Consider the following 14,580-nt stretch of genomic DNA (forward strand, 5'->3'; position numbering starts at 1 on the left):
CACTGAGCCACCATATTCTTTTCAGAAATCGTAGCAGAAGAGAAATGTGCTTTTATTCACAAGTTCAAAATATTATGTATGCTTTTAAAAAATCATTAATCTGAATTGAAAATCAGCTGTCCCAAGAGAGTATTTCTTAGTATTAGTGACTATTTTGTTTCAATTCAATCTTGATTTTTTAATTTGCATTTTTTGTCTTATCTTTTCCTTGCTCCACTTGAATTTCTCTAAATAACCTAAAATACAATTTCCGTCTCTCCAATCCTTTGCCTAACTTAATAATTTACTGTGTGAATGGAGAAAAGTTCATGAAAGATTTGGATGGGTTCAGAAGGGAAAACCAATTAAAGATAAAAATCTTTTAATTGTAGTAAGATATTAAATTTAGCGTTTGATGCTTGTCTACTGAAATGTAAGCCACGCTGAAGGGAATGTTGCCTGCTTAGATTAATATAGTCTAAAAAGGCGTAACAGTAGATTGGGAATGTATGCATTTTTCTCCTCCTTTTTGCCTTTAAAACTGCTAACACACATTATAGAAAATTGTCATAGTATGGAAAGTTAATTGCATGCTTGACAAGTATTCTCACACTGCTTCTATTGCATTTCATGATGGTATTATCATAACAATAGTTCTCAGTAAGTGCAGTATTACCTTGCTTAGGATCTCATCCAGCAAGGACATATTTGCCCCTTGAGCTTTGATAGTATGAGAGAAGAAAGCATAGTTCTTGTTGGGAATTAGCTTGTCTTCTGGGGGCCTCTTCACACCCACAATAAGGCACGCCTGGGAAATATCTTCTTGTATGATGCCTCCCGCTTTAATATAGTCCTGCCGATGGATCATTAAAAGGTTACTGACACAGCAGAGATGAACAAAAGCAGAAAAGACAGATACGTTTTCTAGATGCTAGTTCTGAATAATGAGTATAATTTATATCTATACTGGTCAAGAGAAATGTGCAGCTCAGTTTTGATTTTGAAGAGCTATTTTAGAACATGGGCAAGGCCGAATTATAGGCAGTCCTCGATTTACAACCACAATTGGATGCTAAAAAAGGCAGTTGTTAAGTATGTTGTGCCCAATTTTATGATCTTTTCAGACATGGTTGTTAAGCAACTCACTGTGATTAAGTGAACCATGCAGTCATTAAGCGGGGGCACTGGTGTCATTTTTTCCCAGTGTCACTGGAACGCTGAACGGCTACTAAAGAAGTGGCTGTAAGTCAAGGACCACCAGTACAGAGCGTGCCACTCATTAAAGCAATTGCATCTGTTTCCAGGATCACGTAGCTACAGCAGAAGCCTCCCCCATGGAGTTGTTCTACAGTCTTGTAGTGAGAGGAATCCTTTTGATTTTTAGTTAGATCCTATTCATCAGCCCAGAGCAGAAGCTGCAATATAATTACTTTCACATTAAAAGAAGGCCAGAAGTTTCTGAACAAAAGATTCTTCAGTGTGAAATTCATCTTTTTCACCTCTGTTGCTCTCGCCTATCTCTAATTCTTATCATTCTTTCGTTACATTCCTTCTTCTGAGTGTCGCTTTTGATCTAAGTCCCGTTTGAGTTTACTGACATCTCAGGTATCTTTTCCCAAAGTTTCTGCCTCTTCCCTCTTTCTTTTCTGAAAGCCTCCATCTGCTTTACTCCTGAGTAAGGGCATTTCAGCCCCTGCATGCCATTAGCTTTCCACAGAATCTCTGTATATAATATGTATTTGTTTCTTTGTTTGCTTGTTAAGATAACAAAAATAGGTATGAACAAAAACATGAACAAAGGAAGTAAATACAGATAAATGGGGACAGTAAGACAGGGATGGTAGGCACGCTGGTGTACTTATGCACGCCCCCTTTACGGACCTCTTAAGAATGGGGTGAGGTCCATGGTAGACAGTTTGAGATTGAAGCTGTGGGGGTTTGAGGATGTAACAACGAGTCAGGTAGAGCATTCCAGGCATTGACCACTCTGTTGCTGAAGTTGTATTTTCTGCAAATGAGTTTGAAGCAGTTTACCTTGAGTTTGTATTGATTGTTTGCCCATGTATTATTGAGCTTGAAGCTGAAGTAGTTATTGACAGGTAGGAAATTGTAGCAGACAATTTTGTGTACTATGCTTAGGTCAGACCTTAATCAGCAAAATTCTAGGTTGTCCAAGCCCAAAATTTCAATCCTAGCTGGTGGCATAAGGTATTCTATTGTGAGCAGAGGAGTGGAGTACTCTTCTGGTGAAATACCTCTGAAACCATTCAATCACGTTAATGTCCAATATACAGTGTGGGTTCCAGGCGGACCAGCTGTATTCAAGAATTGGTCCGGCAAAGGTTTTGTATGCCTAGTTAGCAATAGTTTCACAGAAGCAGCTTTGCCAAATTTCTTAATGCCTTTTTGGCAACACTGTTACAGTGAGCTCTGAGGCTTAGATCGTTTGAGATGAGTACTCCTAGGTCATTGACAGAGTGAAGGTCGTAATATAGACAGATTATTAATTTGCCTGTGCATTTCATATATTCTTTCGGTTGAAAAGAGCAAAACAAAGCAGTACACACAACACCACCACGACCCAAACATACCTTTTCATGGATGGCCCTGCGATTGGATGGTTGCACCAGAACCTTGTACCCCAAGTTGGTCAACATCTTGACATGGCGTGGTGCTAGAGGGGCTCTTCTTTCCCAGGCGTTAACATCCTCCCTCCTGATTGCCAGGACAGACTTATGATATTGCTGCCATCTAGAAAGGTGCCTCTCAAACCGATCCCCCGTGTGTCTGAATGCTCGCAGCATGATTAAAAACCTTGCCACAACAAAGATGTGGTAACAAACAAATGCAGCATAAATATGTTTTGAAGCAACATTTTAATGGAACAAGAGAACAAGAAATCTTGATTCCTTAGAAATCTGCTGTAAAATTTAGGCAGCTAAATTTGTTCAAATGGCTTTTCTTTACTAAACAAGATCATAACAGAACTTTGCAGATAACATATCAAAAAAAGGAGAAGTGCTGTAAATATACATGTGTAATTCCAAAAAAATCCCCCAAAGGTGCTTGAAGAATTCAAAAAACATATCCAAACTAATCAATCAATCCTAACCTTCCCCTAGAATTTACATGGTTCCTGGTTGTGAATAAAAGTTCCTCCCAACCACATTGATCAAAATTATAATAATCCACAATTCCAATTCTATTTATTTTAAATTTTCATTTATTAAATTTATACGCCACCCCCATCCCCTGCTGTAACAGTGATTCTGGGCAGCTTACAACACAATAAAAAGATAATCAAAAACAATTAAAAATTAAGAAAAATTAAATAGACTAAAAAGCCACAGGATAGGCAACATAGGGATGGGGATCTTTTCTCTATCCTATCAGCCCCTCCCAGCCTTGAGTGCTCCTATTGGGGCTCCAGGTCAGCCTGCACAGACAGATTTTAATTCTCTTCCAAAAGGACCACAGCAGAGGTGGTATTCAGCCAGTTCTGACTGGTTCTGGAGAAGCACTAGTGGAAATTTTGAATAGTTCAGAGAACCGGCAAATAGACTGGCCCTGCCCCCGCCGCCTCTCAGCTGATCTTTTGTTGCCCTGAACAGGAGAATGGAGCTGGAAAGCAGGTTAATGGGGTGGGGAGGGAATGGTGATTTTGCAGTATCCTTCCCCAGCCACGCCCACCAAGTCATGCCCACAAAGCCACACCCACAGAACTGGTAATAAAAAATTTTTGAATCCCACCACTGGACCCCACAGTCCAATTTTTTGGGATGTATGTGTGCTTTCAAATGATTTAAAAAAAAAATCTCAGTGACCACCTGGTGTAGTATTGGCGGTTTTCTTGACAAGATTTTTCAAACATGATTTGCCATTGCCTACTTCATAGGGCTGAGAATGAGTGAATGACCCAAGGTTATGCAGCTGGTTTTTTTGCCAAAGTTGGGACCAGAAAGTCTTAGGTGAAACAAAGTTCAAAGAGTTTACCGGAAAGATACATAAATTGGAACCCAGTGAAACTCCTCAGGGAAAATATTCCAAATTCCATCACAAAAAGCCACATCTGACATTTGCAGTGTGTTTGACATCAAAAGTTCCTGGAGAAGATCAATATCTATGTTCGTTTGTAGATTCACAAGACGATAAAGTGGCATTTCTCATATTCAGGTTTATTCTGGCTATCTGAGGTCACCTTGGGCTTTAAAGCAATAATCAGAACTACCTGTAGTTCAGTTATACTCAAGTTCTAGTTACTATCCTAGCAATTAGTACTACTAGTAGCCACAAGCCTAAAAGAAATTGAGGTTTGAGAAAATTATTTATTTATCTATCAATCAAATTTGGATATCACCTTCTCCCTCTTTACCAGATAAACTCTCAAATTGCACACTGATTTATGCCAGTGTGGAGTTGAGATAACTTTTTTAGATGTACTTGGACTATACTTTAATCATTAGTGTTGTGTGAGATATTTTTACCCAAGCACAGGGATACATTTTTGAAACACCTGAAACTCTGTGAATCAAAAGGTGGCAGAGGTCTGTTCTCTGCTACTCCAGGGGAAAAGATAAGAAATAATCTACAGAACAATAGGTATCTGTTCATGATTAGATGTAACCTCCAAGACTTTTTACTTCTTGCTGTTGCGAGTCCTCAACCCTTCAAAGTTTTCAACTACAGAACTCACAATTTCAAGTACCCACAATTTCAAACACCCCTATGCCTCCAAAGTTAGAGTGCCCTTGTAATTCAGTGATTTACACGGCCACTGCAATTTTGCAATTTATACATGTGCTAGCATGCATGCAGATAAGTAACAAGAAATCTTAGCCTAAAAAAAAGTTCCACAAATAAATAGGTAATTGCTTACAGCCAATTTTATAAACACTGTAGCAAAGATATTCATACTGTTCTTCCAACAGCAACATTGTTTCACAGTTTAGTTGCCACTTCTAAAATCAATATACAGTTATATAACACCTTCCGTGACTATTACAGTTACCAAAATGAGTAACACGGGATAAGAAGGCACATGTTCTTTTGAATTGTTAACCGACTTAAATATGGGAAAGTGAATAAGTGAACAGTTCTCACGCTTGAGAAAAATGCAAGCTGGGATTCTATAAGGAGAGCAGTGATTTGATCAAATGTACTAATATTAGTAAATTGTTAATTATATTAAAAGCAAAAGTAGATTACAATGAGCTCCAATAGGATCAATCCCAATTATCAAATAGCAAACAAATTAAATGGAAGCAAGGGTGTCATTTACTTTTTAAAAAACTCTAAACTTCAAATACACATTAATATGATCTAAGCAGATCAGAAGACCTGGTTTTTTTTGTTTTTTTTAGTATTTTATTGTCACTTATAGGCCGCCCTTTTCCCTGAGGGGACTCAGGGCGGCTTACAACTCATGGGAAGGGGGTGCAAGACAAAACGTAAAATAATATGTGAGTACAAATAAAAATAGCAATAAAACACAACATTCATTCAACATTCGGGTGGGGTGTATGAAGATCTTATCCCCAGGCCTGGCGGGATAGCCAGATCTTAAGGGCTGTGCGGAAGCTCTGGACTGTGGTGAGGGTGCGAATCTCTACGGGGAGATCGTTCCAAAGGGTCGGAGCTGCTACTGAGAAGGCTTACAAATGGGTAGCTTAAGAAAAATAACTGTCTAGAGTAGCCTCACGGCCAGATAAGTGGCAAATAAATTTAACAAATAAAATAAAATAAAAAATCAATCCAGTGTATGGCTGCTGAAATGAAATCATTCAGAAGGGAACCAAGAATAAAAAAGATAAGAACAGATTTTCCTTATGTGACTTCATGAATTCAAGCTTGGAGCACTGCTTATCATCACCACAACTGGATAGTCTAGAGTAGTGATTGTCAAAGTGTGGTGTGGGGGAAGCGTGGGCTTCTACAAGGAAAGCCTACAGTTTGGGGGACTTTTTAGCTTGCAGCAAAACCATAGAAGAAGAAACGTGATTTATAAAGCATCGTGGTATGAAAAATCTTTCTCCTGAACTCAAGATATCCAGTAAAATTAAATATGGGAAAATCAGGATGGAATTATTCTGGCAAGCTCATTAAAATTCTGTAAAATACATCAATACACTTATGAATGAATGAGTGCCTTGACGTAAAAAGAAGTGTTGATGGTCACCAATTAAGTTAGCCTTTTAAAAGGCACTATAAAAATTTATATAGGATCATCTACCAATGAGAATTCATCTTAATAAGTTATCTACTTATTTTTCTTATACTGCTACTCATAGAAATGAACCAATACTAGAAATACTCTGAATTTTTATAACCAACAGTATAAAAAATCAAAGTCAATAAAGACGACAAATACAACTTAGGTATCCAACACACCTATTTATTTTCTCTGAGATCACAGGGAGCATTTACTGAACACTGGTTACTAAGAAATGGCAATGGAAAATCACTGTCTCCTCTACATTTCTGAATTGGGTGATTGATCTGATTTTTACAGAAATAGAAAATCATTATCTGATACAGAAACAAAGTTGCAAAAGTAGCATTTAATAACAGCCAAACTTTTAATCTAAGCAAGAATAAGAAAACAGAACTAATCTAGAAGCCAATAGTATTACATTGGATGGAGATGGGATGGGGTGATAACCTCAAAACGTTGTGCTCTTCTAAATAATGAATGCTGTTCTCTATGCCATTTCTTTGGCAGCAATTTCAGTAGTGGTTTGCCACTGCCTTCTTTTTGGCAGAGTTGAGGGAAAAGGAGTGGCCCAAAGTCAGCCAGCTAACTTTGTGCTGAAGCAGGACTAGAAATCACTTTTCCTGGTTGTTTTATTCCCTGCCTACACCAAAAGGGCTGCTCTGCTATATGTTAAATATGCAGATGTAAATTGCCTTTGGAAATCTCTTAATTTCTAAAGCAATTCTCTAAAGCAAAATCTTCAACTGCCCCAAGACTATTGAACATTCGTATTCTAAGAATTTCTTTAGTGAGATTGATATGGGAGCCCACAACCTCTTAAATGTTGTATTGTACTTTACGATTTAGTGGAGAGATCTTCAAACTTGGCAACTTTTAAGACTTGTGGCTGGAGAACTCTGGGAGTTAAAGTCCACAAGTCTTAAAGTTGCCAAGTTAAAGAAACTTTTGAGCCAATTGCTTTCTCCTGCCTCTGAACGCCTGAGGGATTTTCAAGCTGAGGGGAAAAAACAAAGTTTTTATTTTGCTATATTATATTATTGATGCAGAGCCAAGAGGGTCTCTACGCATATTGGAACCATAATCCCCGAATGCCCATTGGGAAGGTGCCCAAAACCTCTACCCAAAGCCACGGGCTCCGGAGAAATGGGAAGAGGCGAGTTGGCCACAAAGCTCCCATTAAATGCCAGGAACAAGACGACGTTGCATAGGCGATGCAGGTGGAGCGTAGAGATAGGAGGAGGATTCGGTCCCGCCACCCTTTGCTAACCTGGCGCGCGGCTCCCACTGCCCATGCGCTCCCCGCAAGGCCTACTGCGAGGGGGCTCAGCACGGAGAGGGAGAGCAGGTTCTGCAGAAGCAGCATGTGCGCGCTGGGAATCCGGGCGACTCCTAGGCCCGACAGGTGTCCAGCCTGCAGGGAACCGCTTACCTCGACGGTAGAGAGCCCCACCAGACCTGCCGCAGTTCCCCAAGAAGGCTCCTCTTGCACCCGGGCGAGCAGGCGCCAGACCCTGCCAAGCGCCGCTATTTACAGAGCGGGGCGGCGCGGCGGGGAGAGGGAACGCGAGAGATGCCTCCCTCCCCGGCAGCCAATCCCCGGCCACTTCACGGGTACGAGCCTTCCCCTTCCGCCAGGCGGGGCCGCCCGGCAGAACCTTCGCCTCCCCTTCGCCCGGCGCGCTTCGTTGGGCGGCTGCCCTGGGCACCCTGGGAGGAGTCGCGCCGCTTCATTCTGAAGAGTTCCAGAAGGGCGCCTTAAACTTTTCTGGGTTGTTGCGCGTGAAGCGGCGATTTTTTGTAAAGAAAAGGGGAAGGGAAAAAAAGGAAGAAAGGAAAGAAAGAAAGAAAGAAAGAAAGAGAATAAAGACAAAGGAAGAAAGAGAATAAAGAGAGAAAGAAAAGTAAGAAAGACGAGAGAGAGAGAGATAGAAGAGAATAAAGAGAGAGAAAGGAAAAAAGAAAGGATAAAGAGAAAAAGGAAGGAAGAGAATAAAGCGGGAAGGAAAGAAAGAGAATAAAGGGAAAGAAAAGAAAGAATAAAGAGAAAGGAAGAAAAGAAAGGATAAAGAGAAAGGAAGAAAGAGAATAAAGTGGGAATGAAAGAAAAGAATAAAGAGAGAGAAGAGAATAAAGAGAGAGAAAGGAAGAAAAGAAAGGATAAAGAGAAAGGAAGAAAGAATAAAGAGGGAAAGAAAAGAAAGAATAAAGGGAGAAGAGAAGAAAAGAAAGAGAAAGGAAGAAAAGTAAGGATAGAGAAAGGAAGAAAGAATAAAGAGGGAAAGAAAAGAAAGAATAAAATGAGAGAGAGAAGAATAAAGAGAGAGGAAGGAAGAAAAGAAAGGATAAAGAGAGAAAGGAAGAAAAAGAATAAAGAGGGAAAGAAAGAAAAGGCACCAGCTCGCATCTGCATTTTAGTTTCAAAATCCCTGCAAACTATGCGTGCAGCCTCAGCCAACTCATCACCAAACCTGATAGATTAGTTTGCCTGACTGCCCTCTATTTCCCGTTAGAGGCCTTTGCCCCATCGATGGGTGAAGGCCTTTCCACCCAGCCTTGAGATGGCAGGAAACTATCCTGGCATGAAATCTGTTCCCAGTGCCAAGACTTAGGGTGTCTCTGGTGTCTCTGGCCACAGTTGCTTAAAGGAAAAGAAGTGAAGGGTGCCAAAAATTGAACATTTAATTGGTGTTTAGATCTATAAACAAATATATGTTCCTAAATTGAAGAGTCAAAAGTTTATTCCACTTAATTGCTGTACAGTACAGACAGCCACTTGTCTGAAATGGTACAGGTTCTCTTGAGCGGGGGCTGGACTAGAAGACCTCCAAGGTCCCTTCCAGTTCTATTTGATTGATTATGCATAAAATATTGCCAGTGTAACTCAGCCCACATTCAAACATCTCCCAGTAATGAAATGGATTTTGGTCAGAATGTCACCTGACTTCCCATAGTTATTGTAAAGATAATATAGGGAGAGAAATTTTCCCATAGATACAACACTTGGGAGACCTGTTTGGGATATGAATATGATAAGTAAAACCGAATCCATAATAAATGATATCTACCCAGTTTACCAGGTTAGACAGAGCAGGGGTCCCCAATCCTCAGGCTGTGGCCCACTACTGAGCCATGAACTATTTGGGCCTCAGAAGCAGCTGGTGAGTGCATATATCTCCACTTGGGCGAGCATGTCCCTGTGGGCTCCATTTGTGTGAATGGTGAACACACATGCCTGACACTTGCGCAAATGGAGCCTACACACTCCCCCAAGTAGCTTGTCTGCAAAGCAGGGAAGTTTGGGTAAAGATAGAGTGAGCACACTCCTAATCCCTTCCTTTAAAGGCTGCACCTTATGGGTGCAGGGAGCCCAGAAGCCAGTCCCTGCCCTAAGGAACCCTCTGCCCCCTGGAGTTCTGCAGGCCTCTTCTATCCTAGCCTTCTGAAAAGCACCAAAGACCTAGGCCAGTGGTGGCTGCCCTTTTCCAGACCAAATGCCCAAAGCACACCAACCCCCCAAATGCAATGAGCGTGCAGCCCCTGTGCATGTGCGTGCAGCCTGTGCATGCACACACCCCACATGTACCCCACACGTGTGTGCAGCCCTCCTACATGCACTCCGCCCCCAAGCATACGCAGCAGAGACCCACTGACCATCTTGCCAGTGGGAGGCGCGCGCATGCACAACGGAGCTGAACTGGGGTAATGACTTGTGTGCCCACTGAGAGGGCGCTGCATGCCACCAGTGGCACAAGTGCCATAGGTTCGCCATCACGGACCTAGGTTTTTCCCTAAAGTGTGAGGTAAAGCTAGAAGGTGGGAGATTGTGAGTTCAAGTCCTGGCATAGCCATGAGAGCCAGCTGGGAGACTTTGGGCGAGTGATACTCTCTCAGCCCAACTCATCTCACAGGGTGGTGGTGGTTGTTGGGGAAATAGGAAGGTATTTTGGACATGTTCACCATTTTGAGTTCTTTATAAAAATAATAAAGATGGAATGTAAATAAATAAGATGCGATGACTACTTTTCAGAAGACTTGGCAACGTACTTTTGTTCTTGTCTCTTTGGATTTGTTGGTTTAATGTGGTTTTAATGGTTTAAGTTTTGACTGGAAGCCAACCAGAGTTTGTTATATGATGGGTAGCCATTTAAATGCCTTAAATTAAAGAAATAAACTGGGCCAGCTAATAAAATGAAAGAATATTGAGGCTATGATAAATAGCTACCATTTCTGAGAAGCTTTCGATTCAAACCCTGAAGAACATAATGGGAACAAACTTTATCCACACCACCATTTTAGTCTTTTAAAAGGCCATCAAGATGTGGCTCTAGGACATAGAATTGGGCCTATGAAGGATTGTTGGAGCACCTTAGGAAGATGCTTGCACTGGTATTTAGTTTTAGTTTTGGCTTTTATGGTTTATATCGGGGCTGTCAAACTCCCAGCCCGCATTGGCCATGCCCATGCCAGGTTTAGCGAAGCGGAGGAAAGTTCTGATACATCATGTGATGCCGCTGTGACAATGTGAGTTTCACACCTGTGGTTTATATAGTTTTTTTATTTTTCCTATGAGCTGCTCAGAATTGTACACTTAAGATAGGCAGCCATACAAATTTTTAAAATAGATAAATAAAATTATAAGAGGGGTTTTCTCATGTAACCTTCATCTCTGTCACCATCCTGTCTTCCCTTCCTCCTCCTCATCTCATTAAAATCCAAATCCTACATTGGTCAAACTCCTTGTTGTGGCCCGCCAACAGCCAGCAGAGCTGGCAGCAGAGTTGGACAGTGAGGAGGTTGGGGAGGAACATGGGCCAGTCCTGGAGGATGGGGAAGGCTCGGACGAGGGCTCTGCATCAGAGGCAGAGATGGGACCAAGATCATCTGGCAGTTCTCAGCTGCCTTCAGAGCTAGACAGCAGTAAGACTGAAAAACAGCTGGAGCCTGTTCCCAGTGTGCATATGTGCAGAGCTGTCAGAAAAAAAGAACAGTTAAAAAATCAGGGAGTAATGCCACAGGTAGACGGTGAATGTCCCCTCCCATAAGAAATAAAAAAGGAGCGAAAGGGGAGTGGGCTTTTGCAGGAAACAATTTGTTCGTTTATTCATTTCAGGAGTGTGAAGAAGATCTGTCTGTGAATCTCAGAGATTCTGTGCCCTGTGTCTTTCCTTGCACCGCACCTCATTTGGAAAATATTTACGTGGCAGCTTTCCAAGCTAGATAAGGTCTGTGGTCATAAATTCACCTTTGAAAGACTGTTTACCAGGCCTTTGCTGAATGTGAATGAGAGGAATTCACATTCATTTAATAAAAAGGGTTTTGTCAGGACCAGGAATCTGCCTCGTGCTTTTTGGGGAAGCTGAGGTCAGAACACTCCTCCATACATATGAAGAAGTGACCTTCAGCTCACAAAAGCTTATAACTTTTAATAAAATGTATTAATTGAAGTGGCCACTTGACTCTTTCTGATTTCCAGGTACCATAATGTAACGTAGCTCTCCTACTACAATAATTTAACACATAATTAACTGAAGTGCCTGTGTAAACTGCCTGTGCAATTTGTAAAACTCTATTCTGCCAAACAAACATGTTTGTGAGTATGAAAGTACAAGATCCAACTTTCATGGTTTCAAAAGAATCTTGGTAATAGAAAAAAAATAGAATCCATTTGTAAATCAGCTTTCTGTTTGTAAGACAGAATGATGGATAAAAATCATTCACTAAGAACATTTTAACCTTTCAGCACTTGACAAAACGCATTATTCATGGAGTATTGGAATTGTTCAAGTGTTGTAGTTAAGAAGGATGAATAAAATATATTCAATGCATTTCTATTCAATGTAAAAGAAATATTCCATATTACCACTAGTATAGAAATATGATATACTGTTCTGTACTAAAAGTTTAACAGAAGTATTAGAGAATTCTATACAAGAAGTATGATGTATCTGCTGCAGGAGTAGGCTGCTGCAGGTTCGCAGGGGTTCAGGAGAATCTCTAGCTAAGATTCTGCAGTTCGGAGAACCCCAAATCCCACTCCTGGCTGGCCCCACCCTCCCCTCCCAGGAGTCTCCACGCAGCCCATTTTGGATGCAGGTAAGTGCAGAACGTGCACGGAGGCTCGGTAAGGGTGAAAATGAGGGCCTCCAGAGCCTGGAGAAGCCATTTTTGCCCTCCTGGAGGCTCAAAGAAAGGCTCTGGAGCCCGGAGAGGGCAAAAATGCCACCCCTGCACCATGGTGCAGGAAGCCAACTAGGCCACACCTACCATGGCTGTGCCTACCCAGCAACCAGGCAAAGAACCCTTGCTAAAATTTTTGAAGCCCACCCCTGTGATGATAGGCAAGTTGATAACCCACCACTGTAAGTTATTGCTATCTAAAATGTCAGATTTGCTGTAACTCTTAGCTATTTACACATTTATCTTTAACAAGCTAATTATGGATTCAGGGGCTTCCATTGAATGAATTAAAGCTCCATTCAGCCTTAATCTTATTGTCAAGAAACTTATTTCTTGGCTCTTTCTAAACAATAGCATTAAGGATGGTGCTTACAAGACTGAAGTATTTTAAGGTCACTTAAATCTCTGCTCCCTATCTGAGATTCTAAAGGAGACATGGAAGTGACCTAGAGACCATGAACACCTTAAGGAATCTCCCAAAAGCTATCCCCAGGGAGTAATGATAGAGATTGCACTTTTGTGACTGAGGCATTGTTATTTTTTGGAATATGTTAAAACCACTTAAGACAAGCTTCAACCACCCATTCCCAACTCCCTTCTTTAATTCTTTTAGCACCTTTATTCCAGTGGTGCAATTCAGCCGGTTCTATTCGGTTCGGTTCAGGCGAACTGGTGGTGATGGGAGGCTCTGCCCACCCACCAGGATGCCATCATGTCCCATTTTTGACACTCTGTGCATGCGTCGAAAGTCCTGCACATGAGTAGAGGTGGCACATGCTCATTGGTGGCACATACTCGCAAAGCAAACATGCGCGCGCGCACATATCAGCGAGCTGGTAGCAAAGGTAAGTTGATTTCCCCCATTGCTTTATTCTGCAGATGCCCCTGTTCCCAAACAACTATGGTGTACAGTCCTCCATATTTTTTTTTCATTTTCCATCACAATTGAATCAATAAAATATGACAAGGTGATTAGAATGCAGTATTGCAGGCTAATTCTGCTGACTGCCAATTGCCAGCAGTTTAGCTGTTCGAGTCTCAACAGCTCAAGGTTGATTCAGCCTTCCATCCTTCCAAGATGGATAAAATAAGGACCCAGAATGTTGGGGACAATATGCTGACTCTGTAAACCGCTTAGAGAGGACTGTAAAGCACTGTGAAGCTGTATATAAGTCTAAGTGCTATTGCTATTATCTGGAGGGGGAGGGGAAGTGGGTTGAAAACATCTTATTCACCCAGATCTGTTCTTTCGTTCTGATTTCCAGCACTTGTTTTGTGTCAAATGCCTTCTTTTCAAGGACTCAGAAGAAGGTAATTGCTTATCATCTGAATTTTGTTGCTATGGAAGTATTCATTATATTAAATAGGCAAGACATACAGGGAAGCCTTATTTCATTTCATATAATATGAGCTTTTTAATCTTGCCATTTCCATTAGATTTCTGATGCAGTGCTATAATTTGCAGTAAATGTTCACCCACTGACCAGCTATGCTAAGGACTTGAAATAACTTCTTAGAAAGAAAGAGAATCTAGTTCTCCAAGCAAAGTAATATATCTTTGTGACAAATAATTACAGCAACACAGAATCAGACTATTGCAGCTCCAAGAAAAAAATGCAGCTTTTTGTAGCACATTTTAAAAAAAGGACATAATTTGTTTTTAGCCCTAAAGTAACCCTGGGGCTAAAAGCAACATGAAATTTACTAAGGAAACAAATGATCTGAGGGACTGAACTGAGTCACTGAAGCATACTAAGATTTCTCCCTTTTAGCCTTTTCTCACAGTCTCCTAAGTATAATAAACAGCTTGAAAGAATATGTATAGGAAAAAGAGAGGTGGCTGGTAGCTCCCTGCCCAGAGTCTGCATGAAAGGTAATCAGCAATCTACTGCAGAAATGCATAACCTGGAGGAGAACTTGAGGGCCACACCTGTCCTTGAAGTGACATGTTGGGACAAATTCCAAAAGACGGGAGGAACCAGAAGAAGAATTGATTTGCTATGATTCAATTTGATTATTTCCTATGTATTATGCATTAGTAGCAATTTGTGCAGGAGCTCTGGAGTCAAACTCAAGGATTTTAGAAAGCTAAGGTAAAGGTAAAGGCTCCCCTCGCACATATGTACTAGTCGTTCCTGACTCTAGGGTGCAGTGCTCATCTCCGTTTCAAAGCCGAAGAGCCAGCACTGTCTGAAGACATCTCCATGGTCATG

General features: G+C 41.2%; 1 protein-coding gene across 2 annotated transcripts in view; it reads right to left on the reverse strand.

The window, feature by feature from the left end:
• Positions 1 to 7,788, reverse strand: part of AASS (aminoadipate-semialdehyde synthase) — a 38,296-nt gene extending 30,508 nt beyond the window's left edge. The window contains exons 1-3 of one of the 2 annotated variants that reach the window (XM_032220505.1): positions 7,620 to 7,788; positions 2,571 to 2,793; positions 656 to 832 (exon numbers count right to left, since the gene is read on the reverse strand). In XM_032220505.1, the coding sequence (XP_032076396.1) occupies positions 656 to 832; positions 2,571 to 2,783 (390 nt within the window). In that variant the 5' untranslated portion in view covers positions 2,784 to 2,793; positions 7,620 to 7,788. The remainder of the gene's footprint in view (positions 1 to 655; positions 833 to 2,570; positions 2,794 to 7,619) is intronic. The other variant, XM_032220504.1, reaches the window with a different exon arrangement.
• Between the last annotated feature and the right edge of the window lie 6,792 nt (positions 7,789 to 14,580).

Source organism: Thamnophis elegans, chromosome 7 (genome assembly GCF_009769535.1).
Source record: "Thamnophis elegans isolate rThaEle1 chromosome 7, rThaEle1.pri, whole genome shotgun sequence".
In the NCBI taxonomy this organism is placed as follows: Eukaryota; Metazoa; Chordata; class Lepidosauria; order Squamata; family Colubridae; genus Thamnophis; species Thamnophis elegans.